The 22138-nt window shown below is 38.4% G+C and overlaps 1 protein-coding gene across 1 annotated transcript in view; it reads left to right on the top strand.

Annotated features, from left to right (window-relative positions):
* Positions 1-21822, top strand: part of LOC110156869 (collagen alpha-1(XIX) chain) — a 107061-nt gene extending 85239 nt beyond the window's left edge. Inside the window, exons 22-47 of the mRNA XM_055162967.1 lie at positions 365-406; positions 1038-1115; positions 1480-1515; positions 1677-1730; positions 1900-1953; positions 2439-2480; positions 3336-3437; positions 5852-5905; positions 6205-6258; positions 6819-6872; positions 6983-7036; positions 7462-7510; positions 8692-8735; positions 8904-8948; positions 10085-10111; positions 11192-11245; positions 11470-11514; positions 11726-11770; positions 11861-11923; positions 12344-12379; positions 14281-14325; positions 14736-14879; positions 16085-16151; positions 16232-16369; positions 20101-20178; positions 21722-21822. Coding sequence (XP_055018942.1) covers positions 365-406; positions 1038-1115; positions 1480-1515; positions 1677-1730; positions 1900-1953; positions 2439-2480; positions 3336-3437; positions 5852-5905; positions 6205-6258; positions 6819-6872; positions 6983-7036; positions 7462-7510; positions 8692-8735; positions 8904-8948; positions 10085-10111; positions 11192-11245; positions 11470-11514; positions 11726-11770; positions 11861-11923; positions 12344-12379; positions 14281-14325; positions 14736-14879; positions 16085-16151; positions 16232-16369; positions 20101-20178; positions 21722-21822 — 1605 coding nt within the window. The remainder of the gene's footprint in view (positions 1-364; positions 407-1037; positions 1116-1479; positions 1516-1676; positions 1731-1899; positions 1954-2438; positions 2481-3335; positions 3438-5851; positions 5906-6204; positions 6259-6818; positions 6873-6982; positions 7037-7461; positions 7511-8691; positions 8736-8903; positions 8949-10084; positions 10112-11191; positions 11246-11469; positions 11515-11725; positions 11771-11860; positions 11924-12343; positions 12380-14280; positions 14326-14735; positions 14880-16084; positions 16152-16231; positions 16370-20100; positions 20179-21721) is intronic.
* The last annotated feature ends 316 nt before the right edge of the window (positions 21823-22138 follow it).

The raw sequence follows: 22138 nt of genomic DNA, 5'->3' as shown, positions 1-22138 counted from the left end.
TGTAACTATAACAACAATATCAAACTAGTGTGTGTAGCAATAATGAAAACTACTAATTGGACAAAACTGGTTAAAGATGAATGCTCCACAGTATAGCTTTAAATTTATCCTTCTAGCATTTAATTATGGGTGTTACAAATATATATATTGTTACTTTGAGCAGGGCTGAGTCTCCACAGATTTGACTTATAATTTGGCCTAAGTTTGTTCTTATGGTGATTGATAAGGATAATGCTGCTTTGAAACATTTCAGGCAAAGCAATAACATCTCCATGGAGGCAAGCATGTCTCCACTAGAAAGCCATGTAGTGCACCTTCAAGAATCATCTCACTGATTAAAATAGTCATGTTTTTTGTGTTTCAGGCTGATGGTTTGCCCCTGACTAGAGGCTCACGTGGTCCAAAGGTATACCAATGCTCTAATAAATCCATTCATTTACATAAAAATATGTTTCACTTGGAATATGTTGGCATGGCTGCACAAATATGACCCTAAAGACCATTTATGTCCTGGGGTTGTAAGTTACATAATTCATCAACTTTATATGCTTGTACATTTTACTTGTACTTGAATCCTTATCTACTGTATTCTGTTTATTATGACCCCTATTCAGTCATTAGTTCATGGTTTATTAGACTGAAGAATTGATTGATTTAAGATTTGATTTAATTGTATGCCCACTTCTGTACAGGTGTTAAACAAGTAGTAACTAAGCCTCATGTAACATATGTACCATATTATGACGATCATTAGGAAAACACCTGGGCAATCCTTTTAATACAACATGATTTTATGACAACTTAAATAAAGATGACCTTGACAGCTTAATATACATTCACATAACCACATATAGAGCACGTGTGTGATAATGCCCTTGTCCATAGTGAAGCATTAATTTTCAAAGCCTCTAAAGACTTTGCACAGAGGTAAAATGAGTTCTAGTAGAGGCAGAATAATGATTGCACAGCTCCTCATCATAACTGCGAGCTTCAGTGTGAGTGCCCTCCTGCTGACGCCTGCTTTGTGCCTTTACCAGGGCGAAAGAGGGGTCCCGGGACTGCCAGGAGACCACGGAGAGAAAGGCGAACCTGGAGAAGGAGTTCAAGGCCCACCGGTCAGTTTTATGATGTATTGATCGTCTGCCTCCCACATTCATTATTAACTTCGAACTATGAGCTGCTGTGAAACCTCCACTTTAGTTATTAAAGGAAAAGCATTAGTTTTTGCTATCAGGACCAGAGTTCATTAAACAGAGGCAGATGGAAATTCTGGTCATTACTTTGAGGTGCAAACATAAGGTCGTATCATGTATGCTGCTTTTAGCAGCGCTGATTGTTGGTGAGTCTGGTTTCATTTCTGAGATACAGGATACTTGAAGACAGACAATCAATAGAGCAAAAGGTGTCTAACACAATTCCTTTATTGGATCACGGCGCTGCAGGGCAGACGGTGTTAACAAGATGTATGATGTGTTTTAGGGCCCTGTGGGACCCCCAGGAAAGCCAGGAATACAGGTGAGTCTTTGAACACACAAACACATTCTGTTTTCACAGACTTTATTGATGCATGCACAGCTGCTGTTTGAGTTTTTAATGATTCACTCCTGCTTTAGTAGTATAGGATTTTGTTCTTCAAAGCCAGACTGCTCATAATCAGAGTTTCTATTTTTATTTAGGGATCCCGTGGTCCCCCAGGTCCATTTGGCCCACCTGGAGCTCCTGGACGAGAGGTGAGTCAGAATAACAGTCCCTGTTAAATGGCAAAGCTCCAATGTATTCATTTTATATCAACCAAGCCGGTTCACTCCATCTCTCCAGCTGTGGCACATGTGAACAGGACTCAGTATGCGTGTGTTTTGCCAGGAGAATGGCTAATGCTTTTCTTTGTCCTAATTAAAGGGCTCCCCTGGTAGACCAGGCCCACCAGGCCCTGCTGGACCCCCGGGTGAACCAGTAAGTCAGATTTCATTGTCTTGTTGCTGTTTAGCATCACTGCTTTCCACTATGAGGCACTATGCTTAAGTCAAAGTTGCTATTCAAAGTGCAGCTTGTTTTTCTACATTTTTCACTCACCCCGCTGTGCAGTAAGCAGTACTTTCTGAAAAACATTGCTGTTTATGACAAATTGGCAGCACCCCATTGTTAGCTCATGTTTGTATTCTTTTTGGTCCTATTCAAGCCTTAAGCAAGAGTATAATTTTATGTAGTTTCAGCAGCAGTGAGAAGAATAACTAACCCTAAGAGCAGCCAACTACCACTGTTACATGAAAGCTGGCAAATGTAAAATTTTTTGAGTTATTCTAGGAAAGTATGAAAAGCCTGCAAAAAAACCCCCGACTTATTAATGGTCAATACAAAAAGAGATGGACTGCATTTGCAGTCAAAAATGTCATCCCTGACTTTCATTGCTACATACATGTTTTCTTCTTTGTTTTTAGACTGCTTTGCCTATTGTTGGTGACATGGGCTCTCTACTAAAGGTAATTTGTTTTTCTACATTAAATTTGAATATACACTACAAATTTTCATTCAAGTTGCTTTATTTCCAAGATTATTTATATTGTAGATTCTCACAGAAGACACTATGAATGAACACATATAGAATGTAGTAAACAAAATCCAACTTAAAATAACTTAAAACTTATTTTAGATTTTTTCTTTGTTTTTATCACTATAGACACTTCTTGACCCTGACAAGGATATGTAAAATATTTAATTTTAATTTTTTTCTTTACTATACTACCGTGTGTATTTAAAATGTAGAAAGTAGTAAACATAAAGAAAAAAACATGTGAAAGATTGTTTTTGGAATCAGAATGATATTCAAAATGTTATATCATAGACATGAACAAATACACAAACGTTTTTTTCCCCACTTATCCCCTGGTCCTAATTACAGAGAAAGTTGGCAGTAAATTGAAGTCTCAGTTCATTTTGGGACACTAGTCTTGACGTTTTAACAGTGTCCAAAAGTGGAGTACTTACTGCTCCTTTCACTGTAAGAGTTTTAATGCCGGGCTCTCTCCTGGAAGCTGCAGTGCCTACATTATCTAGACTGGATCAAGGACAATGATATTTAAGATTCACACCTAAATGTCACAGTCAATGAGTTTGACAAAGTTCAGCTCTCACCCACATGAGAGGCATTCATGGTGGGTTCACATTATTTTGGTTCTGCAGACATTTACAGAACTTTTTTTGTCAGTTGGGGTCTTGTCCTCTACCCAGGGGATGTGACTTAATAAAAGGCCAAAATGCACTGCCCAGTCTGAACTTAATGAAATCTTATGTATGTCACCATTACCACCCCTTGCTTGTGTCTGTACTGAACACAGAATGCCTGCAGTGCCTGTGCCAAGATCCCAGGGCTGCCTGGGCAGAAGGGAGAGAAGGGCTCCAGAGGCGAACCAGGGGTGGAAGGCATGGTGGGAGAAAAGGTAAAGTTACCTTGTCAGCATCCCAAATTAAAATCTTTATTCACAAAAGCATCATGCGGCAATCCCAAGGAAATACAGGTTTTAATACTGGAATACCATTTCCAAGATACTTTTAATTGATGTTAAATGAAAGACAGACTCAACGTTATTAGCAAAACAAAGAATTAAGGTAGTATAATTTTATAAAATGTCAACACTACAGGGCTGATTTACATATGGTCTGTTTACATTTCAGCCAATAAGTCAATAATCTAGCTATCTTCCTTCCTTTGTTTACACACTTAAAAGCTATATTATGCAAAACGGACTCCAGTGAGCTTTTAGCTATGTTATAATGATTTTACCGCCTGAAAAAAAACCTGCAGTTGTGTTTTGTCTCAATCTTACATGTTTAAGATTATTAGTCTGTCTGTATCCCCACTGCTCAAAATACTCTGTTCCATATTGCAGCGTCAATACATATACATGTATTTTTATATATATATATATATATATATATATATATATATATATATATATATATATATATATATATATATATATATATATATATATATATATATATAGTAAATCCGTTACATTTAAAGAGATTGTTGCTTTGTTGCTTTTATTTCTGAATATTTTTGTTTTACATTTTGTGCAACTGATTTTGTCAGCAGAATGTTTCCAATATCTGCTGGTGTAGCAAGGAGTCAAACATTTTCAGTGAGGCTAAAACAATAGCTCTAACTTCAAAGTTAGGCAAATCTAGGGCTGAAATGATCAAAATGATTTTAGTGAAAGTTTACAGAGTTTAAAAAAACAGCAAAGCATTTCCTGTATTACCACTTAATGATATCACAAGGGGGAACAGAGTATTTTCAGTTTGAGAAAAGAATACTAAATATGCATTTGTGTGTTAAACATGGTTACATGTGTGAATGAAACAAAACCCAACTCCATGTGTGTTTGTGATGAGGAAAGTACATGTATCGGCTCAGTACTGCTCTACAGTTTGGTTTGATCACGATCTGTACAAAAGCTGCCCATTCAGGCCGTTTATAGCACTATCCTGAAGTGTGTTTTCTTACCCTGTCTGCAGGGTACTGCTCATGGCATAGCACCTCCTCCAGCAAGCGCAGGTCGTGCAGTCACCCTCTCCGTGTTTTAATGGTTTTATCAATGTGGGCAAAGCGGTAAAATGAGAAACATTTATATGACAATAAACATATTCCATAATTCGCGGACCTGTTTAGGGCGAAATGTAGTGGATACCTGTGAGACGAGAATGCGAGCGGTGAGCAGTAGCAGTGGTGGAAACTTGTACCTCAGCTGAGAGACATGGGACAGGTGGGAGCAGACTGGTGCGACCAGGGGGGAGAGGAGATCAGCGGGTCTGATGTGGGATGGGAAGCACTCAACAAAGACACCGATCTGCCGTGTAATGAGAGGCAAAAGGAAAAAAAACTACGGTTGACATGAGTCAGGGGTACGTGCGCATGAGAGGGGTGTACGTGCTCAGAGAATACAAGCTTGTTCTGTGACGGCCAGTACAAAATTATAATCCTGGCACCTCTACGTACTTACCTCGTGGGGCTCCGGAGCTGTTTTTTATATATATATTTTTTTTCGCCACACCCATCTTTACTGCCTGGTAATAATGGCAAAGATTGCAGACATTATCCACGCTGGCAGTGATTTTAAATGCCACAGCGGTAAAAGATTGGTTCAGATGCCATCATCATGTATGTATATACATGGTATATATATGTACATGTACCATCCCACTCCAGCCCGCAAGTACAGCCCAACCTGGACACGCCCCTTCATTAACGCTTGCAATCGCACAAAGACTGGTGGCAAGATAGGGCCCAAATAGTTACACTACAATGTTGCACAAAATAGTGTAATATAAGCCCTCTAAATATACACAAATTTCTCTTATAAAACATTCCTCTTATGAAACAGCTATGAGTGCTCACAGACCAAGTGCACCCAGTTCATGATTAAGTTTACATTTTTCACTTAACTTTTACACACAAAATATTTTATGCTTCACTGATCTCATCTGGACTGTAACTGCTATTCAGCCCAATCTACAATAAATAGTGTTATAATAATAGTAGTCATGATAATAGTAATGGTGGTAATAATAGTATTAATAGTAGCTATAGTATTTAATAGTTTGTTTTATTAATATGTTGGTTCTTTGATAGGAACAGATGCAAGATGATTTTTTCTCAAAGTAACACATGTCAACATCACAATTTTAAAGCTAGCATTATTTCATAACACCTGCCTCTAGAGAGATCGGTGACAATTATTGTTCAAGATGAATAATAAAAAGACAAAGAGTACAGTATTAGTTTCAAAATCTAAATTGTGTATCTCTGCATGTTTCAGTCCATTTTATTTTTAATTATTTTGCTCTACAGGGGGATCCAGGTGTCAGGGGTCCCATGGGTAACCCTGGTAAAGAAGGTCCAAAGGTCAGTAGTTTTACTATTGGCAGTGTCTGTGTTATGTTTATTGTAGATACGAGATGATGCATAGTGCTTGTGTCAGGAGCTCTTCATAAATGTCTATGTGAGTAATTGCCAAAGCCCAGCTGAGGTACAAATCTATTATTTTGTACCTGCAGCAGGGGCAGTTGCTATGGATACAGTTAGTAGTCACATACAGATGAAAGTGTTTTGAAGTTTAAATCTGACAGTCTTTAGTTTGTTTTTTTTTTTGGTGAAGAACACAATATATTACTCTATCTCATGGCTCTCTGCTTTTTCTACAGGGAGTGAAAGGCGAAAGAGGGTTCCCAGGCCCCACTGGAGATAAAGGCGATGAGGTGGGCAGAAAAACAGAGTTTGACCAAATAACAAAAACAAACATAAATAGTGGTTTGCTATCTGGAAGTGCTGTGACATCTGGAGGAACTATTTTAAAAGAATGAAAATTTATTTTAATGTATGTCATACATTGAAGTGTGTTTGGAGATGATCAAATTCTATTCACTTGGATGTTCTAGCACTTTGACCTAGCTTTTGTAGAAATGTTCTGAAAACTGTTTTCACCTTTTGGTTTACTATACAACGAGGCACATCAGAGGACCTCTTTTTCTAGTTTATTCGATTTACTAAGAGATGCTTTTATAGAATGTTTTTCCTTTTCTCACATAAAAGACTCTCTGGGGGGGCACATTATCTTTCATAAGCATCAATAATACAGTTTGAACGAAATGGCGTGTATGGCTTTTATTGATTTGTTTTTTAAACTTGACTAGAATTTCTATCTAACCTCTATCCAAGTATTTCTCTAAATCAACATGTTTGGTATGGCTTTGTGTGCCTATTATAAACCATAAGTGTAAATATAATTTCTCCTGAAATGTGTTTTGATCTTATGTAGGGCCCAGCTGGAGTCCCAGGCCTCCCTGGAGCAGCCGGTCGAACTGGAGCCCCGGTAAGACTATTTGAATGAGACTAAGGCTTAATTAGAGCATGACCATTGAGGAGAAATTTGTGCATAGCTTTGTGAAGGTCATGTTTTAGTATACACTGCTTTGTTTACAGGGGATTATGGGTAGACCTGGTCCAGCCGGACCACAAGGAGGAAAAGGAGAAAAGGTAACTGCTGCTCTATTATTCCTGTAACCACTTTACACCCAATTGCCTAAATTGTAGACTGTATAGACAGATGATGGTTAAAACAGTTTTAATTTAATATGAGACTAATGTGTTTTTTAAGCATATACAGATATATCAAAAGGGAGATTTTTGCCTTTATCTTTGCAGTATAGCAAACTCACTGTAATTTGTACCAAACTCAGTTCAAATCCCAGCTATCACAATAACAACTAACAATAAACTTAAGGGAGCCAGAATGGATAGAGTGTGTTTTAGACTGGGAAATCCTTGGTAGAGGTTTCAACTCCTCAAACCTTTCTAGCTGTAAAATAAAGGGTTAAAGTATTATTCTTGTTTATATCATATCATTGTTAATAAAATTTTGGTAAACCTCTGCCCTGCTGATTTACACTTCTTTCCTTTAGGGAAATGAAGGTTCTCCAGGAAAGCCAGGCCCCCCCGGACCTCCTGTGAGTTTCTCTGTTTTTTCCATCAAAGCCCTAAATCGATAAATTCCACAGTCAAAATATGGACTCTGTCAATGTGAACCAACTAATAAAGTTTTTACAATTGTCTCATAGATTATGTTGGTCCGCCCTGCTCAATCCTGTTGCCATTTCACTTTCCTTATATGTCAAGGAGATTTTCTCCATGTATTTTGCCCAACAAGAGACACATAACTGACAAACAGCTGCAAATGTGATAAAAATCAGACTGACCAGGGCCTTGGCATTGAATCATGGCCCCTTCCTTTTAAGAGGCCAGTGAGTAAGCACTTCCAAAGGCAAATCTATAATTCATCAGGCTTCCCTTGAACCTGCCCCCCCTCATACACACCCCTCCAACTCATAAACACGAGTCTGGGAGGACACAAGATGGCTCAGTGGCTTGAAAAGGGCACAGGGAGCTACTTGCTTTTAAATGAGAACCTTGACTCTCTACATTTACAATAACTGCCCTACAATAATCTATCAGAGTAAAAACTGGCTTTTATATCCCAATACACCAAAAGTAAAGTTTCCTTGTTCAATTTGAAATGTCCATTATTGTAACAAAAATAAAATGGTTTAATACAATGTTTTTGGATGGCCCTTGAAGCAGTGCTGGCCTCATAAAATTTTTGAGTAAACAACATCATATATATTTATTTTGAAGTATTTAAACATAAAATTATGTCTGAATAAAGTTACTACTACTGCCCAGCAGGAAGTCTGAGCTCTGGTTAATATGAACATGTTCTCTTGTTCTATTTTTTTTTTTTTTTTTATTCCTGCTAATGCCAAAAGACAGGTGTTAGAGAGATTAATCATGTCTCATGGTTATTGGTATAGGCATCAGTACAGTAACCAGTATAGTAATTACTGGGAAGTTATGAATTTATAAATTTTTGGGTCACTTTTCAAGTCCCCTCTAGTTTGTTTTTTCTGGTTTGTTTAACCTAGTGAGATATTTAACCTTTTTTTAAATTACTTATGGCTTGTGGTTAGGCCTGCTGGTCACTATTTTCCCTGTGCTTTTCATTTTTCACTCTCCCATTTCCCATTTGTACAGCCTCCAAATGAGCTATTGATTCATTTTATGTAGCCTTTAAATTCTTAACTAGACCTACTGTACTGGTTTGTGGTTTGTGTTAATACTCTTAAACTGACTCTCAGTTCTGTTCCAGGGCAATGGGATGGGCAGTCTCTATAAGCTGCAGGTAAGGACTCTGCCTTTACCACAGAGCCATTGTGACAGAGTGATTCAGGGGCTAGTGAGTGCTGTCTTCAATCATACCGTCAGGAATAAATTTGTGCTTTAAATGTGCTTGACCCATATTGTAAAATATACAGCGGGGTAATAAAATTTAAAAAATATGTCTTTGCAGAGCACTGGAGCTATTTTAGGACCCCCCGGAGCTCCTGGTGCACCGGTAAGGATATGATCGCTTTGCTTGAAGCCAGTGCTCTCACAGTGTGCTGTGGAAGCAGCACACGCAGATACTGTAACACAGAGAAGACCTGAATATCAAGTAATCCCACTTATTCTGTAACGCTCTATCGTTATGCTATAGAACAGTTCAGGTTTTTGTAGAGAATTAGACCATGTTCTAAAGTGAGGTGGTAATGTGAGTATAATACATTACAATACATTTTCCTTGGATTAATAATACTTGATCACAAGTACTTTAAAGTATCAACTATTCCAAAGGGTTTGTCATTTTATTATTGTAGTAATATTTATTTGTTTGTTTCTCTCAAACATAAAGTTACATAAACACAAAACAGGGCTACAGGCATTACCAGGGCTATACAAACTTAAGGTAAAGGTTTCTCATGTATTAATAGTTAGGTATTTATTTCGTGTGCTAAAATAAGGAAAATAAATAAAGACCATATACATTATACATCCATATGTTATCTAGCAATTAATTGATCTGTTGCCATAAATGGATTTGTGTTTGCTTGATGGGCACTGAATACACAATTCTTCGAAGGGTCAGTTTTACAGTGAAAATCAAATTCATTGAAGTTTTTTTTTTTTTTTTTTACCTCTACCTAGCCCAGAGCACTCACCACACTGAAATAGCACTAGATACTCCAACATAACGCTGGTTGGAGTGACCTGATTTGCTTATCAACTCCCCCTGCCCCTTCTTATCAGACAGTTTGTAATCTGGATGGTCCGCTGTGCTCTGTACTGCATCCATCACAGCCCCGGTGCTCCTCCCGGCCAATCAATACTAAAGCATCTTCATCAATGTTAAGAGGGACAAGGGCACCTATATATCAATAAGTCCTTTTGGTGTGAAAAGATGCAGAGTGGCACAAAATCTGAAATGGCTTGGTGTTTGTGGAAGATGACTCGCACTATATCACCCTGATTATGTACAAGAATGATTTATAAAGGGAAATTCAACAAAAAGAACAGCCAATAATGTATGCCATAAATTCTAGGGGACATATCATTGAGTATCCTTACACTGTCATTTTAGACTGTTTTTATGTGTTTTACTGCCGCACTTGTCACATTCATGAGAGTAATCTGTCCTCCTTTGTTCCGTTTAAGGGTCCCAAAGGAGATGATGGGGTTGTGGTAAGTTTTTCATTTCAAATATATTTACGTTGAATTATTTGTCTGTTTTTGAAGTGTAGAGAAGTAGGACAGAACAGAAGTCAGTACCATTTTCTATCATAGTGTCTCTACAGAAGAAGTCAATACACCCTCCAGCCTCCACACTTAACCACTCTCTCAGCAGAGCTTTAGCACACAACAAAAAATGAGCATGTCTCCCGAAAACATGAAACCAGTGTACCATATTGTCTCGCCACTGGCAACCCACAACCTCTTTTCAGCACTTCAAACACCTGCCCTCCCTCCCTCCCCCTTAGTGATTTCTTGAAAACAATCCACACTACACTGAAACATGAAGCAGGTTGCTGCATATGCCATCAACTTGAATTCCTTATCCTCATGGGGCCAATTGCATTTTTTTATTGTTTTGTTGCACAGTGATTTTTCACCAGGATGTTAATTTGACATTTTAATAAATTGTACACGCAGACCTGGGTGCAGTGGTTGGAATTGCCCCAATCTGTCTCGCAGCTGATCCTCTGGCTACAGCCCTCTCTCCTCTCCTTTATAGGTGCACTCGCTTATTCACGACAATCTACATGTGTGACAATTACCTGCACAATCCGTCTCTGTCAGAACTGCTTTGGCCTCTTCGCTCGCTATAAAGGCATTTCTTCACGGCAGTTTGAGCTAGAGGGGGGGTCGCATAGTGGGCTTGGAAATGCATGGCTCTCTATTTTTAGTCCGATTGTGATTGTCAAATACGGTTTTCTCTTTGAGCCTGTCTCTAGCCTACCAGGTGTGACAGCCCATGTCAAAAGATCACATAAATAATGTGCTGGGGTTGAAGCATTGTCCTCCAAGAATTATCTCTGTATTGACATGTGAGGGGTTATTTTAATACATGACCAAGTCAGAATAGGAAGCGCAACTGATGAAATTGGATTTACCTGCTTTCATGTGCTTTGATGTATATGCTCCTATACAGGCTGCATTTTTGACAGCCTTGTAAAACTACTATATGGCCTTGATAATAAGCATGTCTGGTTGCTGCAGGTGAGCTTACAACTTCCAGTAATGATCCTTTGTTTTGTGTTGTAGGGTGAGCCAGGGCCTATGGGATTACCAGGGCTTGATGGGCTTCCTGGTGCCAAGGTAAGCAAAGCTGGTTAAAAATGTGTGCAAATATACAGTTTTCTATAGGCATGGATGAGTTAAAGATGCAGGATAATTATTATATGGTATGTTGCTTGCAGACTTTTGCTGTGAATAAAATTGTATTCATAGTGAATGCTGATATGGTTCTATAGTTACATTCCTATCCATATTACCAATGCAATCTGTAAAACTATTTATTAATAAGTTATGCATTTTTTTAGGGAGACATTGGTTTACCTGGACCTCCTGGAATGCCTGGTCCAGCAGTGAGTTCTGTTTTATTCTCTCCCAAATATTTCATAGTTAACAATTTCTTGTTTAATATATTTAATACTGACTGTACTAGGATTGTGACCTTTAACATTAATGTTTAAAGATGTGTAGATACCTCCTGGAGTTCACTGGTGCTGAGTATGTATTTAGTAGAAAGCTTTAGATGACACTATGGGTTGAGGTGTATGCGTGTGTGATTGACAGGGGAAGCCCGGTGCGCGTGGAGAGCCAGGGATCCCAGGAGAGCCGGTGAGCTGCAGACACTAACTCTCTTTGAGCTGTCAGTCCTCACGTCACTCCTTTGTCACGCCGCCTGACACGCGCTCTGTCTGTTCTCAGGGTGAGCGGGGACCCATTGGAGAAACTGGATTCCCAGGACCTGAGGGACCCCAAGGTCCTCCTGTAAGAATGCTACATGCTACATTTTTTTTGCTCAGTTATATACAGCATAGATACCCACCACTTTCCAATCACGGCCATACTGGGATTATGCCTTCTAAGTGGCATTTATTTCTCTCAGATGGTTTGCCCATTGTTATTTCAGTGAATGCATGGAGAAAAACTGTATTCAAGGACAATATGGAGGGAATAATTTGTCCTGTTGATGATTACTTTACTCTATGTAATTACCATCAGAAATGGTTTCTGTAATTTTCCCTGTATGTGCACAATGGAGCAATGTGCACTCAGCAATCAGGGTCATTATCCCTTTTTGAGATATCTCATTAACTGTGGAGATTACTAGGAGTGCAACAGCGCTGATCCAATCGAAGGTGGGAGCTGATACCAAATGTCTTTGTTTGTGTTGTTCCTCTTGAACAGGGCCGTGCTGGAAGAGATGGGACTCCTGGATACAAGGTGAGAGCTGCAAATCCCCTTATAGAAAAGTACTTTACATCATCTCAGCTGCAAAAAGATGGCACAGCAGATTCTTATCCAACCTCGGGCAACAGCGTCCGGAGTGAATTAGGCTCATTTGCATTTTCAAGATTTGATAAAAAACTAAATAGAATTTGCACTTTTAAGGCTACTTTGACTTTAATTCATTTTACCCTCATTATATCCTTGCTGCTCCAAGATAATGATAAAATGTTTGCCATAGAGCACTCAAGACACCCAGATTAAACATAACATTTCTTCCTCTCTTTCTAGTGTGCTTTAAGTGAAAATAAGTATTCCTCCCCTTTTAAAATGTAACTGATTACATCTGTTTCACACCATTTATTACATCAATGCAAAGTGACTCATAGACATTAACGGACAAACAATCTGCTATTCTTTGCTGCCTTAAACCTCAAGGACATTATCTGTAAATTAACGCTTTTCTTTGTGTAATTAGTTCATATTATTTCTACCAGAATCTGAGCTGTACTGAGCCGCATTAGATCCCTTGTGTGAACCTTCTCTATAACTTTATCATGCAGCAACAGTGCCATCTAGCAGGTAGCTCTACACCTCTTGTCTCTGCTCTTTGCTCACCTTAATGTAATGCTCAGGGAAGCACATTTCAGTGGGCAAGATGATAGATTTAAGCTTCCCATCATGCTACAGGGAATACAAAAGTCGTGCAGATTAAACTAGGCAGGGGAGTAGGAGCGTCACTACTCGATGCCTGCTTTAAAACCACATCATGCCATATTGTCTTTTGCATGGCACCTGGAATCCACTAGGAAATTGATAGAAAGATGTTCTCGAAGGGATTGGCACTGAGCATGGTAAAAGGAGAAGCAATGAGGAGTGACAGGGAGGAATTGGAAGACACTGAAAGTTGTGACACAAGCCAATAGGCAGTCTCCGAAGTACTTCCATATAGAGCGGTATAGCGTAGAGACAGGTGGAGAAAAAAGCAGGTGCCTCTCACAATTCAACAAGACAGAGGCGGGGGGTGGAGGGGGGTGACTTTGCAGAAGGTGAAATAGTATACAGGGAAATAATATACAAGCTATTCACCTGGGCTGGGAAAAAGGCGATCAATGCACATAAGTCTGTGTTTTTCAAAGTCAAAAGGCTCTGGCAGTGAACTGATCAGGAACTTTTCTTCAAATATGTGCATTTGTTTGAAAAAGCCTACCCCAATATACCATTTACACATTTACTCAATCCATATTGAATGTTTTCACAGAATTTCAGCATACTTTATCAAATGATGAAATATCCAACTGCTTGTAAAACATATCAATATTTTAGCTTTAGCTGCAGAAGTGAAATGAGTTGTCAACTCAAATTGTGTACTCAACTAAAAGACTGAGGGAAGTTCTTGGTACAGGAGTGGATTTTGTGTATTTCAAGAGCTGAACACAACTCCCCAAAATATATAACTTAAAACTGCACTGTGTAACTTTTCTGGTGCTTGCATCATGGAGATGTTATTGCGCTGCCTGGAATGTTCCGCAGTATAGCTTTAAATGTATTCAATTACAGGTCTTTTATTTGCTAAAACACACCTTGAAAAATAAATATACTTACTGTTTCTTACCTGTCCACACATGTTATTGGGCATGTGGAACATTCCAGGAAAACAATAACATCTCCATGGAGACAAGCAGGTGGTGGACCCTCCACCAGAAAAGTTATCCAGTTCACCTTCAAGAAAACAGTGAAAATAAAGAATACAATTTCTTTGTCATGTGAAGGTGTATTTGTGTATTCTTTTAAGCCAAGCCTCAATTCTGCCTACATGTGATCAATATGTTGTTACCTGTTACTATCTCGAGGTTATAAACAATTCACCTCATTAACATATGTGTGCTCTTCCTCAGGGAGAGACGGGGAGACCTGGAGACAGAGGCTCCAAAGGAGAACGTGTAAGTAACTGGCACTCTGTGAGTCAGCCTGACACTAGAGCAGCCGTATATTCATTTTCATTCAAATTAAAGTCTTCAGTGCTGCACAAACAGGACTAATCCCACTAGCACCTAAGCACTAGAGAAAGGAACTTCATGTTTGTGGTTTCTCATTGTACAAGGCTCCATTAAAGAGCTCTGTCAAAGAGCTGGAGTAACGCTTCACAAATATTGGTTAATAGGTTAAAAAATAAAATGCCTAGAATTGTGGTTACCAGCCAACACCCCCTTGTGAGATGGTGCAGTCCCTTATTAATTTTTCTGATTTTATTTGTATTTAATTTAAAACATTTTAGATTGAGCTAAGTAACTGAAAGGTGTAGACTTCTTTTCAATATTCAATAAGTAATTTGTAAACTGGCTGTCTGTAGGGCGACCCAGGCATTCCTGGAGAGCGAGGTGTCCAAGGAGAGCGAGGACGCACCGGTGACTCTGGTCCATCTGGACCAATGGGACCCCAAGGCCAAAAGGGAGACCCAGGTCCTCCGGGATGGCTGGGAAGTTCACATCTTCTGGTAAATGAATTTTTCATTTTTCATCTACCTTAGAACTAGGTATGATCAATATTCTAAATACCTCATCCAAGATTTGATTCTCAGAATGAACAGGCCCGCTCTGTCTGTGCTTAATGATATAGTATAATGAATAAGCATTGACAAAACATAATTATTTTTGCTAATAATTATGTAATGCTATGCCATCACTTCTGGGTATCAGGCTCTAGGTGTCTACCAGAACTAAACCAGGCCTAAACTGAGGTTCTGACTGGTATAAGCAATGAACAAATGAAAAACGCTTGAGAACTGCAAAATAAACATACCATACATTTGATATTCATTTAGATACATAACTCAATGCCTTAGCATGTACAGTTCTTGTCCAGTGTATTGTTCAGTCCCTGTAAGAACTATTTTAGCCCTTCTCCCTTCCGAAGCTTGTATAACTTCTCTTCTTTCATTCTTTGTGTGGAAAAATGGCACAGCTGCTACAGATTTCTGCATGAAACATCAAAAAGGCCGGTTACAGAAAAGGTTTACTGTTCTTTTTCTGCTCCACACTTCCCACTCTCGATCAGCTCAGCGCGAGGGAAGGTCAGGGAGAGAGAGACGCAAACACAGCTTCTCGTGGGCGTGCCTCCTGCTCAGCAGCGCCCCCGGGTGTCACCGATACTTTACACATAACGCTACACAGTCACAAAGTTACATAACACCCAAAGCACAAATGAAAACAGAATCGAATGAGTCCAAGGCTACAATTGTACTGTTTTTAGCAGCGAGAATGCAATGTTTACTGATAATGCTGCTGGCTCTCAGCTCTGATTTAATTCACTAATTTGAGGTCTTGAAAATAACATAATATTTTTTGTTTTAAATTGTGAATGTAATCTAGCCAACCATCAGCTAACTCCTTTATTTTCTGCAATTATTATTAAATGTTTTATTTTCCTATCAGTCAGTCACAAAGTGCTTATTAGTGGGTGTTGTTAGCTTTAGTTCTGCGCTGTTCTCTCAGAGTTGTGAAAGGCACTGGTAAACTCATCACAGTGATTAATTAGGATGTTTAGAAAATATAAGGTAAGTGAGGATATTTCTATTTTTCCAGACAGTGAAAATCAGGTACAGTGCCTATAACTGGGGAAGTTATGTGATAAATGTATTTATAGTAAAATTAGTTTATGCTAACTGGACCTCAAAAAAACATTATGTTCTTGCTAATACAGGGTGATCCTGGATTTTTGGAGGAACTGAAAACAATCATTCGGAATGAAGTTTTAAGGGCTATGGAAGGTAAGCTAAGACAAATGTAAATTCTTTAATTATAGTTTTTTTTTCTAACACACTTCAGTGCATTTCTAATGTCCTTGTAGACAAAGTGTCACACGCTTCCATGATGCAGAAGACTCCAGCAGGGATTTTAGCTGCTCACTTCCAAGGACCTCCAGGACCACCGGGCAGAGACGGGTTACCGGGCCTACCTGGAGAGCCTGGTTCTCCTGGTCCTCAAGGTAAGAACTCGCAATTAACTCTTGACCCAGTAGTTATTAACTGCCAATGCAGCCCTATTACTATTCTATTATAACTATACTGTGTGTTCTTACTATAACTCCTGCATAACAAAGGTGGAAAGTTACTAATTAAACTGAAGAATTTATTTACTTTTTCTTAATTTGACTCAGATTTAAATTGCCAGTTTAGTTAAGGTCATTTTAAGGCAGTTTTTTTTTTTTTTTTTTTTTTTTAATTATTAAAACAACAACACTGAAGGACTTTGCCATTGATATAATGTTGCTTATGCTTGAGCACATGCATCAAGTTGTACCTTTCCATTTTTGTTGTAGTATGAGACAGAGCTGGTGAACAAGTGCATACTATACTACACAACTGGTACACTGCCATAAAGGTCCCAAAGTGACCACCACCAATCTCTAGCTGTAAGAAAAGCATTTTGGTTCAAACCTGGGCGACACGGTGGATTTGTGAGGAGCTGACACTTGTATTTCGTATGGGATTCATGGGCATTTCTCTCTCGCTAGAGCCATATATCAAAGCAGACTGAAGCGGAGGACAGCAGCTCGGGAAAATATGAAGACAAAAGAAGAATAAGAGAAAGTATTATGAGAGTGGACAGGAAAGAGCCACAGTACTGAAACTCTCCTCTGAAATAAGCAAGCTCTAAAACACTACAGGAGTCAGTAAAAAGGCTGGACATCTTCATCCGTGTGACTTTCTGACTGCTTGATTTACTGGTTTGCTATAGGTTTTTTGTCTTAAATTTTTTAGCTTAGTATTCACTTTAGCTAAGCTGTCTTAATTAAAGGTGCACTGAGTAATTTTTGTGGTAGAGTGTACATCACCTGCTTTGAAGATGGTATCACCTTGTATGGAATGTTCCACAGTATTTCACTTTTTTCAGGTAATGCAACCAGACCAAATTGCAAGTTAAAGCTAAGGAGAGTCATAGTGAGAACACATGCTTTTCAAAGTATCAATAAAAACACCAGAAATTAAATAAATGGTTGGTAAATAAGTTTGGAACATTTCAGGCAAAATAATGACATCTCCATGGAGACAAGCAGGTGGCAAAGTTACACTGTGCACTTTTGAATTTTAAAGTGGACTGTTTGGTGCAGTTCAGAGCACCTTTGTATCTACCTCACATGATTAAGACCATTTACACTATAATCGACTGCTTTGATTGTACTTGTTGCTGTTAAGGCCGAAGAGTATTGCTAATGTATGCACTGACTAAATATTTTGCTATGTTAATGCCATTTGCTTAACACGTGTATCAAATGTTGTTTTTGTGTTTTTTTAAGCTTCATAATAATGTTTTATAGATGATTTTAATGAAAATCTGCATTAAATATTTACTAAAAATAAAAAGCTTAGTTATTTCCCATGATAAATCAGAAATTCAACAAGTTTCTTAATTTTTCGTTGTCGGCCTGTGCCTCCACTCAGCTGGGGAGTGAGTTGGGGGTAATATTTCCTCATTATTTCCCGTCATCCGCCGCTGGAGACTGTGCTCCTTTGGAATATCCAATTTAACTTATTTTCCAATACGCCAAAATGAATTGTTTATGGAGAAAAATAACCCCTGTGTTGGATTCGCGCTTGTTTTTTCTCTTGGTTTGATTTCACGTGGGGCTAAAGTCTAAAGTGGTGTTTGGAGAAGAGCATACATAATTACCCTGTTTTCTTTTCCGATTTTCCTTTTCTGTTGTAATTGTGTGCCTTTTTGTTGGAGTCGTCTTTGAAGTGAAATTGATTTGAGCGGGTGCAAAGAACAGCCCCAATGTCAAAAGTATTATAGGAGTATAAAATCAACAATCAAAATGATAATTTGCCAACATACAATACACAAAATATTACATGGAGATATTTCACAATCTCTCAAACGTATCATGTATAAATAGTTTACATTGGATGATGGCTGAAAATATTAAAAGTGCAATTTTCCACAAAGTCTTATTACTTTTTTCTTTTTTTAAAAACTTAAGTTGTGTTGCTGGTACTGGAATGCAGAATGTAGTATTTGAGTTTGAGATTTGCTAATCTTTATAAATGATTAATATTGTTAGTTCTATGTTCTCTTGAATGCTTTGCTATACTTTTTACTGTATTGTATATCAATTTTCAAAGTGTATTTCATGATTTGAGACCTTTCTTGAGACTGTGAGAGTAAACATGCCATTATCATTTCAATCATAGCTGCACAATTGACTGTTTGTTCTAGTTAAAAATACGGGCAGTAAGTGGGGAAAAATCTACATTGTACATCAAAGGTAGTTTAGTAAAGTTTTTTTAAATATAGGCATTTCGAGATTCCAACAGATTGAAAATTAGATGTTACATCAAAAAGTCTATTAAAAAAAAAAAAAAAAAAAAAAACATTGTCCAGATGACTACCTTTGAAACTTTTCTACCATGGACGACTCCAGGATGAATGAGGGATTACACAGATTCATCAAAATGTAATAGCAATTGTTCATTATTACTATCACCAGGATATTGTACCATCAAGTCAGGAGTGACCCATTTTCCATTAGTTAACACAGCAGACTACTGTGCCACGCTGGCTTATTATTGCCTTGTTTTCAGTATATTTCTACAGTAAGATACAGGGCTCTCCCTCCATGGACTGTCTGCTCCCTGAATGAATGCCCGGGGCCCTGTGAGTGTTGAAAGAAGTCTCATTATTGCGACTGCCCCTCGCACTTTTGAGCATTCATAAGGCGTTTTTTTTTCAGTGACTTTCTGTGACATGTAAGCGATGAGGCATTTTCCCTTTGGGCCATGGCAGTGCAATGCTCGATACCACTGTCAATGTTTCTGATGCACTTTATGGGAGGCTGGTCCATTATTTTAAGTGCCTTGTGGGAGAAGACTTTTGCACAGGCTCTTAAATTTGTACTTGGTATGCAGCTTGTTTAAACTGTAAAGACACAAGGCTCTCTGCATGGTGGAGTCTTTGCTGAAAATGTTTGCATGCATTTAGTTGTACAATGCAATGCAAATATAGGATTGTATAGTCAGTTTGAGACACTAACACTCACTTTGTGCTTGCATTTCTATATGATGATACATAAAAGACCTGCATGTGATTTAACATAAGAGATGTCCTATACTGGAGCTCACTGTTGCTTGTGTTATGTGCTGTTTGGGTTTTGTTGAGTGAATTACTTGCCTTTTGAACTCATAATTTTTAGACTTTCTATTCAAGTGTCCAAATTGAAACAACCTTTGATAGCATAGTCTTTTATTGAAAAAAGAAGCTTTGCTGTTCATTCAGAAATCTTCAAAGACAGTTGCTTGTGGCTTCATTGTTGACAGAGCAGTGAAAGCCCTTGACACCTCAGTGGAACTATCTCATAGATGGCTTGTTTGATGATTTCTGTTTTGACAGGGCATCTTTTATTATTCAAAGCTTTGGGATGGAAACTGAGAATCACGAGTAGCCTGATTTCACACACACTACTAGAGCTGCCTCTCTCTCATAATAAGAGCAGGCTTGATGCTTGACACTGTCATTGTTGTGATGTTATTTAGATCATCCAAATGGCTGTCTGTTTGACTGGCAGATGTGAAGGTGTATCCTTAGCTGAACGCACTGGGATGGCATTATGGGTTTTGCACTAATCTTTCTAACATACCTGTCAACTTGACACAGAATAATCCACCCTGCAATTATTATACAACAAGTGCAAAAACAACCCGTGTCCTCTTTTGTATTCAGGATACAGGGGCCAGAAAGGAGAGCGAGGTCAGATGGGGTTGACGCTGCCAGGAGATCCGGGGCCTATGGGACCACCAGGTAAGCATCAATTTGTGTTTGATATATTTATCTATTAATTATGTTCTCAATATGAGCTTTGAACTAAAAAAAAAAAAAAAAAAAAAAAAAAAAAAAAAAAACTAAATAAACAGTATTCTCATAGGCCTTAAAAATATGGAAATGATGTCACTTTTTAGTTATGCAGAAAATGCCTTAAAAAGTTCTCTCATTACAGCAGAGATAAGACGATCTGGTTTGAAGATGTTAAAATAATTTGTTTTGTTCTTTGCGGTTTCATTTATTTTACCCTGCGCTGTGGTTGCCATAGGGCAGATGCAGGATCTCAGCAGGATGGGCCACATGCTGAAGAGTGGAGCCTCTTTGATATGCAGACCATAGAGCCTGCCAGACAGTGATTTCTAACAGAGAAATAAGCCTATTCATCCTTCCCTTTTCTATTTGTTTAATAATAATGGTATCAAGGATAATCATAAAAAACAGGACAAAGTCGTCAATCACAAGTATTATGTTTATTTTGCAGAAGAAGCAGCACTGAGGTGAGAATCTGTTCTTATAGTTTTAGATTTTGACAATTAAATTTTAAGAAGAATATTATCTGAATCAAAATGGTAAATTACTAGTGAGATTGAAAAAGATAGAGGGAGCAATTGAAGTAAGCTAGAACACAAATAATATGAGGGAGTGACAGGTTGGCTTTAACTGGTTAGAGAAAAATTGGCTTTCTATTTTCAATCTTCACAGTAACTAAAAAGTGAAAAACACCATTTTCTCTGTAGAGCTTGTAATATTGCGCATCCATAAAAGTGCTTGTTGCCAGGTTTTACATGTTCTTGTTTTGTAAATTCATCCATAACCACAATAACTCTACAAGTGCTGTCCCAGATTGTGTTTGGAAAAAACACACACAGAGAAGGAACTGAAGTGTTATGTTGTAAACTGGTAAATACAGCTTTTCAACTTTTCTAGTGAATTTCTCAGTTGGTAGTTAAATTTAATAGACATTATGGTTTAGAACACTTGATTTTCTTTCTTCTGCAGTCTTTCGTGAAAGGAGCCATAGTTTGGCCCATGCCAACTTATTCTTGCTGTTTTTTCTCACTCATTACATTTAAGAGCATAATGTTTAAACGGATGCCATGATGAAGTGATAATGTGTGCTATTCACTTCCACTGTCCATAAAGTCATTTCTGATTAGTGCTTACAGGCCAAATCTGATCAGTAAGACATTTAAGGTGACAAGCATTGCTGCAGATGGCTTTGGGAACAAAACTTACCTTGTGCACATAGAAAACCACATTGTGTAACGTTTGATAAAGAAGATCCACACTTTCTATTCCCATCTGTATAAAGAAACTCTGTGTCTCTTGGGGGCAGCTCCAGCCTCCACAGAGCAGCATGTAGATTTTCACAGCCTCCATTTTTAATCCTACACAGGCTTTCTGTATGGACACTGTGACACAGTTGCTGCCAAACCTGCATTATCAATAATGGAAAGCAGCACTCAACAGTGATAGAGTGTGGTGCGGTGCAGAAATTCATAATACGTAATTCTGTGTCTAGGACCCCCTGGGATCAACACTCACGGGCCCCCGGGACCTCCAGGGCCCCGTGGAGCTCCTGGAACATGTGACCCCAGTGACTGCCTTCTTCCTTCCCTATGAGCCCTCTCCATCTTCATCCAGGGATATGTCTCAATCTGGACCTGGATCACTGGGTGTTCTGACCTCCTTTGTCAATAACATTAGTATGCAGTTGGGGTTTTCCTTCTGGGGATGCTGTTAGGTTTGTTATTTTGTTTTGAGTGCAACAAAGAGTCTTTTGAATAGTTATGTTACTGCTTTTTGCTTTGTTTTGTTTTTTTATCCCCCACTGTGATGTAATGCATTCCTTTTCAACCCTCATTCTGTCGTTAAAGACCATGAAATGAGCGTTTTGTAGAGGGTAGCCCTGTCAGAAAAAAAACGTGATCTTAATTAT

This window comes from Boleophthalmus pectinirostris, unplaced genomic scaffold (assembly GCF_026225935.1).
Source record: "Boleophthalmus pectinirostris isolate CB_2022bp ecotype Guang Dong unplaced genomic scaffold, ASM2622593v1 HiC_scaffold_5, whole genome shotgun sequence".
Lineage (NCBI taxonomy): Eukaryota > Metazoa > Chordata > Actinopteri > Gobiiformes > Gobiidae > Boleophthalmus > Boleophthalmus pectinirostris.
The sequence above is the reverse complement of the archived record's forward strand: the minus strand, read 5'-3'. Positions and strand labels throughout refer to the sequence as shown.